Source organism: Nannobrachium achirus, assembly GCF_963921795.1.
Source record: "Nannobrachium achirus genome assembly, chromosome: 14".
Taxonomy (NCBI): domain Eukaryota; kingdom Metazoa; phylum Chordata; class Actinopteri; order Myctophiformes; family Myctophidae; genus Nannobrachium; species Nannobrachium achirus.
In genome coordinates this window covers 20,394,061-20,407,700 of record NC_137821.1, presented here as the reverse complement: position 1 = coordinate 20,407,700, position 13,640 = coordinate 20,394,061, and the positions used below count along the sequence as shown (strand labels likewise).

At 44.5% G+C, this 13,640-nt stretch overlaps 1 protein-coding gene across 1 annotated transcript in view; it reads right to left on the bottom strand.

Moving 5' to 3' along the window:
• The window catches only part of LOC308297885 (type II inositol 3,4-bisphosphate 4-phosphatase-like), a gene marked incomplete at both ends in the record, with an annotated part of 34,035 nt that extends 28,165 nt beyond the window's left edge, over positions 1-5,870 (bottom strand). The window contains 6 exons of the mRNA XM_080741450.1: positions 1-71; positions 243-290; positions 2,018-2,284; positions 4,044-4,125; positions 5,054-5,112; positions 5,774-5,870. The exon at positions 1-71 is cut by the window's left edge and continues 36 nt beyond it. Of these exons, the coding sequence (XP_080597576.1) occupies positions 1-71; positions 243-290; positions 2,018-2,284; positions 4,044-4,125; positions 5,054-5,112; positions 5,774-5,870 (624 nt within the window). The remainder of the gene's footprint in view (positions 72-242; positions 291-2,017; positions 2,285-4,043; positions 4,126-5,053; positions 5,113-5,773) is intronic.
• Between the last annotated feature and the right edge of the window lie 7,770 nt (positions 5,871-13,640).

Sequence of the window (13,640 nt, the reverse complement as noted above, 5' to 3'; positions counted from 1 at the left end):
GTGTGTGTTTTCATCCACAACAGACACCTGAACCTGAACTCTGGTCGCCACGGTAACCAGACCTCTACACTCTGAGAGAGCAAGGAGAGAGAGAGAGAGAGAGAGAGAGACAGACACAGACAGACAGACAGACGAGGGAGGGAGAGAACATTTTGAATTTACATTTTAATGGTTGCCTTTTGAAAATAAGACCAAAACAGCAACTAGGAAACAGAAATAATGCTTATTATTATCACACTGACCCAGGGACAGATCCAGTGGGGAAACTTTAGCAGCAGGATTGTCTCCACCTGGTGGCCAGACAATGACATCAAATCATCAGCAACCATGGCATATCAATAAGTTCATAATAATGTAATTTATTTTTCTTTTCTTTTTTTTATGCTTTCTAGCAGGACTTATTTTTCCTTAAAGGTTAATTGTTTACACATTTAGAATATAGGAAGATGTTTCAAACATCACCAAATGATTGGTGACACAGGTATACAGACGGATACAAAGATCTCCATATCTTCTTCTTTTCCTTTCGGCTTTTCCCTTCAGGGGTCGCCACAGCGTATTATCGGGAAAGTCCTGTTCTGGCGAAGCCCGAACTGGCGAAGTGGGGATTTGTCTCCTACCGTAGCGATCTGGCGAATCGATTGTCCACGACACTGCAAGCGGCGCGAAGGCCAGCGGACCTTGGTCCTGCTCTTCGCCCCCGAGCGCCGCAGGCGCGAGTGGCCGCGAAGAGCGGGCCAGGGCCGCGCGGCCGGCGGAGCGCCGCGCGAGTTACGAAGCCGTGGTGAATGCAATCGTTATATTTATGCCCAGGCCGTAAGGCCTGGGCAAGCGCACGATAAACGCCCTGTCCAGAAGACGTTCGCCAGATCGCTACGGTATCGGACATTTCCCCACTTCGCCAGTTCGGGCTTCGCCTAAAAGGTACGTGCCCGTATTATCTGCCTAGCTGCATCTGACCCTGTCCTCTGCCTCCTCTTCTTTCACACCAACTACCTTTATGTCCTCTTTCACTACATCAATAAATCTCATTGGTCTTCCTCTAGGCCTCCTGCCTGGAAGTTCCAACCTCAGCATCCTTCTACCGATATACTCACTATCCCTCTTCTGTACATGTCCAAACCATCACAATCTGGCCTCTCTGACTATATCTCCAGAACATCTGACATGCGCGCTGTCCCTCTGAGGTACTCGCTCCTGTTCCTATCCATCTTTGTTACTCCCAGAGAGAACCTTAACATTTTTTATCTAAATTGCCAGCCTGCAGCTCTTCTTCCTGTCTTTTTCTCAGTGTGACTGTCCCTAAAGCAACCATACAACATAGCTGGTCTCACCGCCATCTTGAACATCTTCCCTTTCATTCTTGCTGATACTTTTCTATCACACATCACCCCTGACACTTTCCCCTACCTGTTCCAACCTGCTTGCATTTGTTTCTTCACCTCTTTTCCACACTCTCCATTGCTCTGGAATGTTGACCCTAAGTACCTAAAGTCCTGCACCTTCTTTACCTCTACTCCATGTAGCCTATAACCACTTTCTGCCTAATTCAAGAAGTTCATCTGAGGCTAACATTAATGTTTTATAATGATGACCCAAAAAAAGTTATGATTGGAGTCACATTCAAACTTTAAACGTTTTTTAAATATCAAATAGAGGGTATGCGCATGCATAAAGTGAATGGCAAATCGAGTGGCAAAGTGAGTGGCAAAGTGAGTTTAATGTTGTCTAATGTTGTTATTGCAATCAGATAGGACTTTTCTGTTTGGATGTATGGGCTGTCAAGGCCAGAAAGTAGTTTTTTGCCACTCAGTAGGCGTTCCCTCATAACTTCCAGGTATGATGATGATGTCACACGCATACCCTCTATACTGTACATACATGTTGCCCCACACACACACACACACACACACACACACACACACACACACACACACACACACACACACACACACACACACACACACACACACACACACACACACACACACACACACACACACACACCATTTCTGACCTGCATTTCCATTGTCTTCCGTGCAGCTGGTGGTGGTGTGTGTGTCGTGTTTGTACCAGACAGCAGTGTGTGGTGTGTGCTCTGTGTGTTTGTGAGAGTGTGTGTGTTCTGTGTGTTTGTGAGAGTGTGTGTGTATGAGCGTGCGCAGGTGTGCAATGCGTCGACTCAGGCTCTCTGTGTTGGCGGTGCCCAGGGCGACCATCCAGGACGCACACTCCTGGGGGCTGGACACGCCAACGTACAGAGAGGGATCTCCGTTCTCGAACCCTGCACACATGCACGCACACACACACACACACACACACACTATTTATTACAAGTGTATTACAGCAGCTAAGAATGGTAACATTTGGGTCACGCAGTGCTCACCTATATGGGCACTATGGGCCCTATCTTCGTCCATGCTAAACCCTAAACCCCTAAACTTCTTTGCCTTTTTTAACTATTTTGAAAAACATTTTTAAACTCATTTGTAATACCAACATTTGTAATTCATAGTGCACGGATCATGCACGCCTATGCCTAGATCATGCACCACGTGTGTGCACGCTGTTCACAGCTTTCAAACAAAAGAATCCGCTTGGAAATCCGTTCAGGCATTCATGTTATGTAAACAAACGTGGCTGCCATGTTTGAAAGATGGGGTTGGTATGGGGGTTAAATATGCAATTTTGCGATTTCGATCATGCCTACTACATTTTTTGGGGTCAAACGGCAAAACTCTGGAAACTCGGGCTTGGCGGCCTGGACATATGGTATAACTCGGGAAACTCAGGGCTCAGCAGTCAATGAGTTAAATAGTTCAAATAGCTGATCTACAAGCTCACAACGTGTCGATGTAGATCAGCTATTTGAAGTATTTTAAAATGTTTTTCAAAATAGTAAAAAAGGCAAAGAAGTTTAGGGGTTTAGGGTTTAGCATGGACGAGAATAGGGCCCCAAATCCCTTATCCCTACTTGACCTGTGAGGATGTAGCCTTGTAAACCACCAACCAATTCCGTAAGTCCAGAAAGAAGACGGAAGTTGGTGGTTTACGAGGCTAGTGAGGATGAACCATTGTAAAGCGCTTTGAGCATTTGGAAAAGCGCTATAAATGCAATTCATTATTGTTATTATCATTGTTATGGTCTTCATTATACAATTGTTAATCAATACAATCACACATTATTTGATTGCATAGCATTGCATTGGAAAGAATAAGAGAATAAGAATAGATTTTAATGGGTGGCCTTATAGTGAGACATGTTGGTTTTGTCAGGTCATATGTAGGGTGCATTTTATGAGCTTATATAATGTAGCTGTATAACAGCTGCTAGCATACGCCAAGGCCTGTAATTCCTTATTCATCAAATGAACCACTCCACTGGTACATTTAATTAACTAAATTAGCATAGACATTGCTTTTCTTCAGGAAAAGGGTCACGTAATGCAACATCGAATCAGGGAAGAATATCTCTGCTGTCGAGCAGGAACCAGCTAAATACAAAATGTAAAATTTTCAGGAAATGGAAAAACCAAACAAAAAAGTGGAGTTAGGAGGTTTTTTCCCATCATTGATAAGAAGACCTGAATGGACCTCCAAGCTCACAATGAGGTTGGAGGTCAAAAGGGTGTGGAGCCTGGAGTTAGCAAAACCAGCTGACACCACCCCTCGTTGGTGGAGTTAATACTTTTCATTGGTTCAATATACTGTATTTTTAACCAACATATAGTCGTAAAGTGTGTTCAATAGCCCTCATTCATGAAAAATGGAGTTCGGAAGTGAATGTGGGTGTGTCTGCGTCGTCATTTTCAAAAGGTCTCCGTTTCCACTGTCCACATTACAAAGCAATGCAAGAGTTGTCGAAACAAAACACGGTCAACAGTGTTTTTAAAGATCTCTGGGATCAGAAATGCCCGATTAGTGTGGATGATAGGTGCAAACATAGCAAATGGTATGTGTTTCAAACAAAAAATCACTAGTAGTGTAGATGTGTTATATATACACATGCACTGTATAAGGTTGTGTGTGGGTGTGTTTCATACTGATCATCAGTTGTTTGTTGTTATTTGGGACTTCCACAACATCACATCTCTCCAAGACCAGAACTTCCACTGGATCACTGCCCTGAGAGAGAGAGAGAGAGAGAGAGAGACAAATAAATAAAAACACTGAATATAAACGTAATCCATAAGAACAAAAAGCCACAGTATTATCATAGACATGATACCATCACAGAAGATATCAGCCCACATGCCAAAACTAGTCTGAAGTTGACCTGATTTAACAACTTTCTCTTGTACGATATCTGACAGCACTTCACTGAGGAGAATCAATAGAGCATCAATAGATTTCATATTGGTTTAATACAAGCGTATTAAACCAACCATTAATAAGTAGGCTAGCCGTCGGCCTGTGTGTGTCTGGAGCTACTCTCGCAAAACTGCTGGACCGATCAGCGATCAAATGTCTTGTCTACTGTACTGTAGATTGCCAGTCAGGTCAGGTTTTAATGTCTTGTGCACACGCTGCAAGTAGTCAGGCTTTAGGCAGAGATACACTTTGGAGTTACTGTGAACACAGCCAGGACTTCAGGTCAGGTTTTACAGTACACAATAGTCAGTCAGGTCAGGTTATAGTGCATGGTGCACGCTACCACTAACAGTCAGGTCAGGTGTTACAGTGCACACTGCCAGCCAGGTCATGTTTTAATGTCTTGTGCACACTGCCAGTAAAGTCAGGTTTTGGGCAGAGATCCACATTGGAGTCATGCTGTTCCCATGTGGATCCTGAGAAGCACATGATTCGAAACATCATTCACTGCCAGTCTTGTCAAAACGATGTGGGAAAACACTGAAGACTAAACCATTCACATGTGCACGTTCATATCAATATGTATGGGAGAAAGTTCTGCATTTTAAAAGCACATTTTTTTTTATCTTGAAGAGGGTTTAACACTGGCATGTTCTTCTAACAGGTTTTATACATAAATATACTGTTACATTTCATCTAATGTTACATTTCATCAAGGATTTCTCGTGTCTCTCTCTCTCACCTGTTTTTTCATGATGAACAGCAGGTTGCCCCTCAGACGACAAAACCTCTCACTGAGACCTGAGAGAGAGAGACAGGAAGACAGACAGACATTCACCATCACTATATTGATACTGAAACCCAGTAGATATCAGAAAGAACAGTATAGAAGTCTTCATGATGAACAGAAGATTGCCCCTCGACAACACAGACAGACAGACATTCATCCATTGATACAGAGTAGCTATCAGAAAGAACAGTATGAAATAGAATAGAATAGAATAGAATAGAATAGAATAGAATAGAATAGAATACAGTTCACAGTTTAGGTATTTAGCAGACGCTTTTAATCCAAAGCGACTTACAATAAGCAGATAAAAACATCACAATAATAAACAAGATTATATGTCAGTACATCAACAGCAATATAACAAATGCAAATGAATATCTATCTAGAAAAAAACAAAACAATATAATCCGTAAAGAAAAGACAGGTTTCTAAATAGCCTAAAAACAAATGCTAACTAGCTTCATGTATGGTCATTGATTTTTCCAGTAGTACTAAGGGTTTAGGTGGAGTCTGAAAAGGTGAGTCTTCAGTCCACGGCGAAAGCTAGCGAGTGAGTCTGTCGTTCTAAGTGCGACAGGGAGTTTATTCCACAACTTGGGGGCCAGGAGGGCAAACTGTCTTGGACGAGTGGATTTTTGCCCTGGGGTTAAGAATAGAATAGAATAGATGTACCCGTTTGGTTTGGTCCCACTCTGAGCATTCCTTCTCTCTGGAAGTTTCCAGAATGTCCTTTAGACAGAAACACCAGCTGTCTGCTGTTGACCCTCATCTTCCTCATTTACCATCCTCCTCCTCCTCCTCCTCCTCCTCCTCCTCCTCCTCCTCCTCAGGATACAACACGTCACGTGGTGGTGACCTTCATCGCCATTTTCATCATCCTCATGGTCTCAGTGCAGGTCGTCATCTATATTTCAGAAAGAATAAATCTGTTTATATTTTTTAATGATATATTCATACTTGGTTGTACAATGGAGGCATGAATAGGCATACATAGTGAAAATAGCTCAACAAGCACGATGTGAAAAGTTTTGAGCTTGTAGCTCGGCAATTTTCAGTTGTTCATACATCATTCTGTATTTTATCTATATGCCCTTATATTCAATGATAATCAGCTTTAATTGTTGTTTATTTTGTCTTTTATTTAGCCTATAAGCACAGCTGATATTGAACTATAACAGTGTTTATCATGCTAAATAATAAATATCCCACAGAGAGTCAGTGACTTCTTGTTCCTTACCTCAGAATAACCAACCTCAACTGACACAATAAATACTCTAAACATTTTTTGACTAAAGTTGAAATGTATTACTCTTTCTATTATGTAAAATATATACATACACCGGGTCAACGTTTTTATTTTATTTTCCATTTTGTTTTAAAATGTAATCAGATAAAGTCCTTTGAATACTGAAATGGTGCAATGGTAAACGATAAACTGCCAGATATTAAGAGGAACGAAATGTACAATAATGTATTCAGAGTTGTACAAAATAGTATTTTCCAGCTGTTCAGTGGCTGGAAGCTGATAAGTTCACCCCCCAAATGTCTTTTTTTCTATCATTACCCCATGGAGACTTGAGTTCAATAATATATATATATTTTGTTTGTTTTTACTGCACTCCTAAGCCAATAATTTGATTATAATACATTTACGCCCATTGATTCCGGAGGGAGAGCCAAATGCATTTGGGTCTCCAAACAGAATCAATGGGCCAACAAACAGTGAAACAGTCTCCTCAAATTAACAAAAACTAAAAAATAGTATTGAACTCAATTCTCCATGGGTGAGTAACGGATAGAAGATAAGTCATTTTGGGGGTGAACTACTCCTTTAGACCTTGAAACTGTAACTACAAACAATTCATGTGACCCTGTGCCTCCCAGCATGTGTGTTGTGTGTGTAATAGCAGTCTTGCAAGTTGGTACAGACTGTATCCAATAGTGTATGTATTTGTTCTATAATTAGGCCTAATACATTACATAAATACATTAAGACAAAAACGTTGAGAGAAAAGATAATTAAACAAAGTGTTACAAACACAGTTGTTTATAACGCCACACTCCACTAAACAACAATATGACAATATACGCTCATAGAGACCTCACCGTATAAATCAATACTATTCTATTTGTCAGTCTTCATTGTGTTGTTTTATATGTGTAATAATGTAATGATTCTTACCTGGTTCAGATCATAAATGAAGTTATTCTCAACATGAACAACAACAACGATGTGAAGGTCGGAAGTTGAAAGCGAGACGAAAGCTGCTCTCTCCAGTCCCTATGCTCCAGTCTCACGAGATTGCAACTCCTTGACGATGGCCCCTAATCAACCACAAGGTGGCGTCAGAACACCATTTAATACACTGATAGACGCAATAGTGGTTCTCAAACGTTTTTGTCTCAGGTTTTATTGATTTCGTTTGATTTTATTAGAGCTTTGTATAGAAGACAGGCCTACAGTTCACAGGTACAAGGTCAACTAAAAGCAGGGGAAAAAAAGATTTTGGCTTGTTTAAATTGGGGTCCTTTTAGTAGGCCTACAACTCATACTGTGTACAGGGTTGTCAACATTGGACTGTCAGAATCCAGGAGATTTATTTTTGGGGGGTGCGCGGAACTCCCCAACCGGGGTCTGGGGGGTCCTCTCCCCAAAACGTATTATAAATAGATATATTTTCCTGTGTTCTGTTGAATTTTGTGCATGTTTGATACATTTATCAGGCTTACTTTACTAGCATGGGTACAATTCCAGCCTTAAAATGCCAAATGTTGGTGTACAGATTTGATGACTGAAGCAAAAGGACATATAGTGCGACGATTCGTAAGGATCAAAGCTAGTTCAGGGGGCGGTCCCAAGGGAGCGCGCGCGCGGAGGGGGGTGGGTCACTAGGTCCTGCCCCCCCCCTTACCCATAGTTCATAGGGAAGTCAGATGGTAGGACTCAGTCTTGTTGCATAGCACTGCTGCTGCTACCACGCTGCAGTACACTCACAAGTGCCACACTTGTTGCTTGCAGGTAGCTGTGCTGTTGCCCACCGCTTGGAGAGGGTGCCTAACTTGGCTGAGTATTTCTGGCTGTTTCTGCTATTTTACTATCGCTCAATTCATGTTCTTAGCTGCCAAACTAAGAAGCTGTGTTCTTGGCCAGGTTGTATGGGAAGTTTGAGATTGTTATTCTGGTAATCGCTGAATTATAAACTGCTGTTTCAAGGTTCAGATTTCTTGCTATCGTTGCTGGTGCCTAGCTGATTTCTGTACTTTCAGTTGTTTGTTGCTAAAGCTATTTCAAAGGTGCTACAGGCTTGCTAAAGTTGCTAAAGGTAAACTTAGTATCATAGAAGTTGGCTGTGGCTACGGGCTAAATGCTAACTTATTTCGTGCCCTGGTGGGCCTTTACTGGGCTACCATGAGTTAAAGTAATCTCAGTTGTTGGGTTGTCGATAACAATATCAGTACTTTGCAACGGCGCGGGCCGTATCGGCTAGCGCGGAACAACAGGTTTAATGTACAGTCAGCTAGGAGCTAGGTGGCTATTGCTAGCCGGCTATTTCGGTAAGGATGCTGTTAGCTGGTAAATCAATGTGCTAGCCATGTCAAGGCATAGAGCGGCGGCCCGCGTGAAAACATGGCCCCGTAGCAAGTAATGAATCACGCTAGGAGGATTCAGTTTGTAGGTTGCAGGTGTCTGTAAACGGCAGCGTTCACCTAGCTCTGAGCTAGCCGAGTCACGTCAAGCGGTGATTTACGGCATGACGTTCGGCAGCGAATACTAAGCGCTGCGTGTGGGAAATGTAGTTCTCTATCATGCCAAGCCTCGGTGTCGTGCTAGTAGCAAGAGTCGTATGAATTACTAGTCACGTCAGGCCAGGAGGAAGCTTTCGATTCAAGCTTCGCTCGCAGCATGCTTAATCTAGTTAGTATGGGGCCTATATTGCTTCTGCCTCGCCTCGGGTTATGTGTATGTTTTCCTCTTTTTGCAGGAAAAAAAGGCCGTCTTAACAGCTGCTGCTTATGAGGTGCTAGGTGCTATACCATAGCAGCTAAATGGTTTCTGTCGCTTCTTGGACCACAGTAGGGCTGCTGCCAGTTACCGTGGCGTAGAAGCCCTCGCGGGATGAATTATTAAAGGATGTCTGTCTGCGTGGGCTCCTGAGAGGAGGAAACCCGCAAGCTCATAGGTGCCACAGTTTACGTGCAAACCATGTTTTGCTTCCGCTAACGCAAGTCGTGCCTGTCTGTCCTGACGTCACCAGTTGAACTCGCTAGTGCATGCAGGGAATCGTAGTCTTCTCCATATGCTCGGTAGCTCCAGCTAAATATTCTCTTCTGCTACGGTAGGAGCCATCGTTCATTCCAGCCACGAGCTGTCTGTTGATGGTCGGCTAGCTTGCAACTCAGAACTCATGTAGCTAAAGAGGTTTGCTAACGTATTTGTTTCAATCTAAGGTGATAGTTCTGGGTCACTGCGTATCGCACTGTATGTCCTTGTGGTGTTTCCGTAGCTGCGGCACTCGAGCTAATAATTACAGCTAAGGCTACTGCTAGTGAAAAATGACGAGTTGTTTATCTTTACAATCACATTAAAGCGGCCACAGGACTGTTGCATCATGTTCACCATTGCAGCTCCAGGATAAAGGCTGCTAACGCCATGCTTTCTTTTCAGCTCAGGCTAAAGTGCTACACGTCTGTTGCTGCAGCTCACGCCAAAGCTAATACTTGTTGGTTGCTAACATTAACAGCTAAGGCTACTGCTAGTGAAAATGACGAGTGTTTGTGGCAGCATCATGTTATCATGGCAGCTTCAGGCTAAAGTGCTACAGGTCTGTTGCTAACATTATTATGTCACTACAGATCACGGTAAAGCGGCCACAGGACTGTTGCTATCATGTTCACCATTGCAGCTCCAGGATAAAGGCTGCTAACGCCATGCTTTCTTTTCAGCTTCAGGCTAAAGTGCTACATGCCTGTTGCTAACATTACTTTATCACTACAGATCCATGCCGGAGCTGTGGCAGCATCATGTTATCATGGCAGCTTCAGGCTAAAGTGCTACAGGTCTGTTGCTAACATTATTATGTCACTACAGACAATGCCGGAGCTGCGGCAGGCCCGCTACTACAGCATCATGTTATCATGGCAGCTGCAGGCTAAGCTGCAACATGTTCCGCTAACAGTGTGTTTTCTTCATAGCTTCGTGCTGCGGCTGCTACATGCCTGCTAACATCATGTTTTTCAGATTCAGGCTGGAGCGGCTGCATGTATGTCTGTGCAGCGTCATGCCGCAGCCGCTGCGTTTTTTCTATTAACATGTCATCTCTATAGCTTCGTCCACGGCTGTATAATACCATGAAGCCAGTCAGGAGTCGATTGGCACTGCAGAGGGCTCTGCTGCTACAGCATCAGCTAACGCAAGCAAGGCGGTCGGCACGCCCGCCAACCCACCGCCCACCCGCCTGCCGGCATGCCCGCCAGATCGTGCTGGAAGCTGGCGGGGCGCAGGCCCGTTTTCCGGGGGCGTTGTCATGCTGCAACACGCCGACGCCGGTCACGCCGCCATCATGCCGCGAAGGAACCCGGGAACAGCAGTTCCAGCACCAGCGGCGGGAACTCCATTCCTCTCACCAGCGACGGCTATCCCGGAAGCATTGCGGAGCCAGACTCTAGAAGGTAAATAGCGGCGCATTTGCTTGTTCGGTTCTGTTGGGGTATCAGTCGCTCTCTAAGCTGGGAAATAATGGGTAGCCATAGTTAGATGGCAGCCCATTCGCTCGTTCTGTTTGTCGGGTTTTAGCCGCTCTCTTGCATTGCTTGACTTAAAAGTCAAGATGTGGTTTGGGTTGAGTTCTTATATTGTGCTTCAGCGGACTCCACAGCAGAACTAACCCACTTTTCCGTCCTTTATTTCCATGCCGAAACACCTGGTCATCCGCCTGATGTCTGCTCCCGACGCCGGGCACCCATGACACGCACCTGGTTCGACATAAAACCGAGAGCTGCGGCCTGCCCACCCAGCTGGCTGCCTGCACGCCGGCCCCCCCGCCCGACAGCCTGTCTCCCAAACCTTTGCACAGCTCTCTCTCTGGACCGGTGCAGCGACAACAGCAGTGCTCCGGGTGCCGTCATCAACCATGAAATCCTTTAGCCATCGGCAGCTATGTCCGTTCATCACACTCTGCATATGAAGTCCGGCGCGCCCAGCTGTCAATGAGCATCAAGCCCACGCAACTCAGGACTGAAGCGGCCGCACCATTAGCACAGGTTTAGAAGGTTACATTATGCGGTTCTGCTTCAGCGTATACCTGTTAAGGTTGTGTGTTTTATTGCTGCCTCTCACATGTATGGGTTTATTGCTGTGTTGCACATGTATGTAAAATGCAAGGCAAGGTGTCCTTTAAGGTTACACCAGTACAGTTGCTGCTCTGCTTCGGCGTATACCTGATATATTTGTGTGTTTTTCGTGCTGCCTATCTGCTGCGCTTCACAGGTCTTAAATTAGTGCTATACTTAGTGGCTCCTGCCCACTATAGCATCGCTAAAAGTAGAGCTACCTTCTTATCACTGGTTGGCTTTAGGGAAGCTGCTAGTATTAATACATTCGGTACTACTGTGCTTTTTCTTTGCTGGCTCATTCTAGTATACAATAGCGCTCTAGAGTCGGTCAGTAGGTATAGTGTAATTGCCTCCGGCTCAGCAGTAATCGCGCATTCATTCGCTGTTGCCTTTAGTATTCCATAGCGCTCTAAAGCATTAGGTTAGGCGGTACATAGTTTAGTTGCCCCCCGCTCCGCAGTAAGGTTAAAAGGTATTTGCTTAGATTACAGCCAAGCTGCCTCCTTCGCCGTTGGCTAGCACTGGCATAAGATTATTATTCTGAATAAACGGTGCTCACCACTGCTTCTGGTTCTGCTGTCAGTTATATAGTTTTCAGTGATGCTGCTCCCGTTATTCACTTGGGCCGTTTAGCAGTACTGCAAGTTAGATAGTTTCAGTATTGCTGCAAGTTAGATATGTCAGTGCTGCCGCACTATAGTAGGCCACTGTGTTGCTGATAGGTTGCTCGTTCTAGGTTAATTGCATCGCTGCACGCTCCAATATTCTATCATGCAAAAGCTAGGTGGTTGCTGGGGTGTTAGTTAGGTAGGATGTGAAGCTGTATGACGCTGTAGTTATATGAATTAAAGGTTCATCGCTGCTTCTGGTTCTGCTGTCTATATATATATACGTCCATGTTGCTGCTCCCGCTTTTCTCTAGGGTGTTTTAGTATGGCTTCAGTCAGATTGCAGTATATCGTTATAGTCAGCAGTACCACCTTCCTCACCGTTGGTTCGGTCTGCCAGCTGCTAACATTCTTAATTATTAAATTGCTTTAGCAGTACTTATAGCGTTTTTGGCAAGCTGCCAATATCATTGCTTAGTTTTTGCTTAGTAATATTCGCTCTGCCAGATGCTAATATTCTTAATTATTATTTTGCGTTGGCAGGAAAGGCAGTTCATAGTTTGCCCCGCAGTAATGATAAATTAATCGCTAGAGTCACAGCAGAGCTGCCTTCCTCGCAGTTGGCTAGCACTGGCATGGGATTCTGAGCTTTTGGCGTGCTTTGGGGGTTTGTAGTTTTGGGGGGTATCGGGCCAGGGCTCGCTGTAATAAGATTATGCCCTCGATGCTCATGGTAACATGAGGATCGTGGGTTCAGCGAGCCATGGCCCGAGGCAGAACCCCATGCCAAACCATGCTAACTTAGGCTATAGATTCTATGCTGTCTTATAGTAGAGCTAAGGTAGGCTGCCAATACTATGCGCTTATATATAGGCTTAGATTCTATGCTGTCTCTATAGTAGGGTGCTCAATATGCCATGCTGTGTGATGCTTGCTTTCTGCCTTCATTCTGGTCAATAAAGTATATCTTAACCCAAGTGATCGTCTCCTGAAATAGTGCGACGATTCGTAAGGATCAAAGCTAGTTCAGGGGGCGGTCCCAAGGGAGCGCGCGCGCGGAGGGGGGTGGGTCACTAGGTCCTGCCCCCCCCCTTACCCATAGTTCATAGGGAAGTCAGATGGTGGGACTCAGTCTTGTTGCATAGCACTGCCCCGCCACCACCCCAGCGCCACCTTCAGGTTCTGCCTTAGATCCCCCTCGGGGGGTATCGGGCCAGGGCTCGCTGTAATAAGATTATGCCCTCGATGCTCATGGTAACATGAGGATCGTGGGTTCAGCGAGCCATGGCCCGAGGCAGAACCCCATGCCAAACCATGCTAACTTAGGCTATAGATTCTATGCTGTCTTATAGTAGAGCTAAGGTAGGCTGCCAATACTATGCGCTTATATATAGGCTTAGATTCTATGCTGTCTCTATAGTAGGGTGCTCAATATGCCATGCTGTGTGATGCTTGCTTTCTGCCTTCATTCTGGTCAATAAAGTATATCTTAACCCAAGTGATCGTCTCCTGAACTTTAATAATGATTTCTCCAAGTCATTACTTAAGTGAATATCTGTATGATCTTTCTTGCATGCATTGCCCCCACCCCTAAAGCG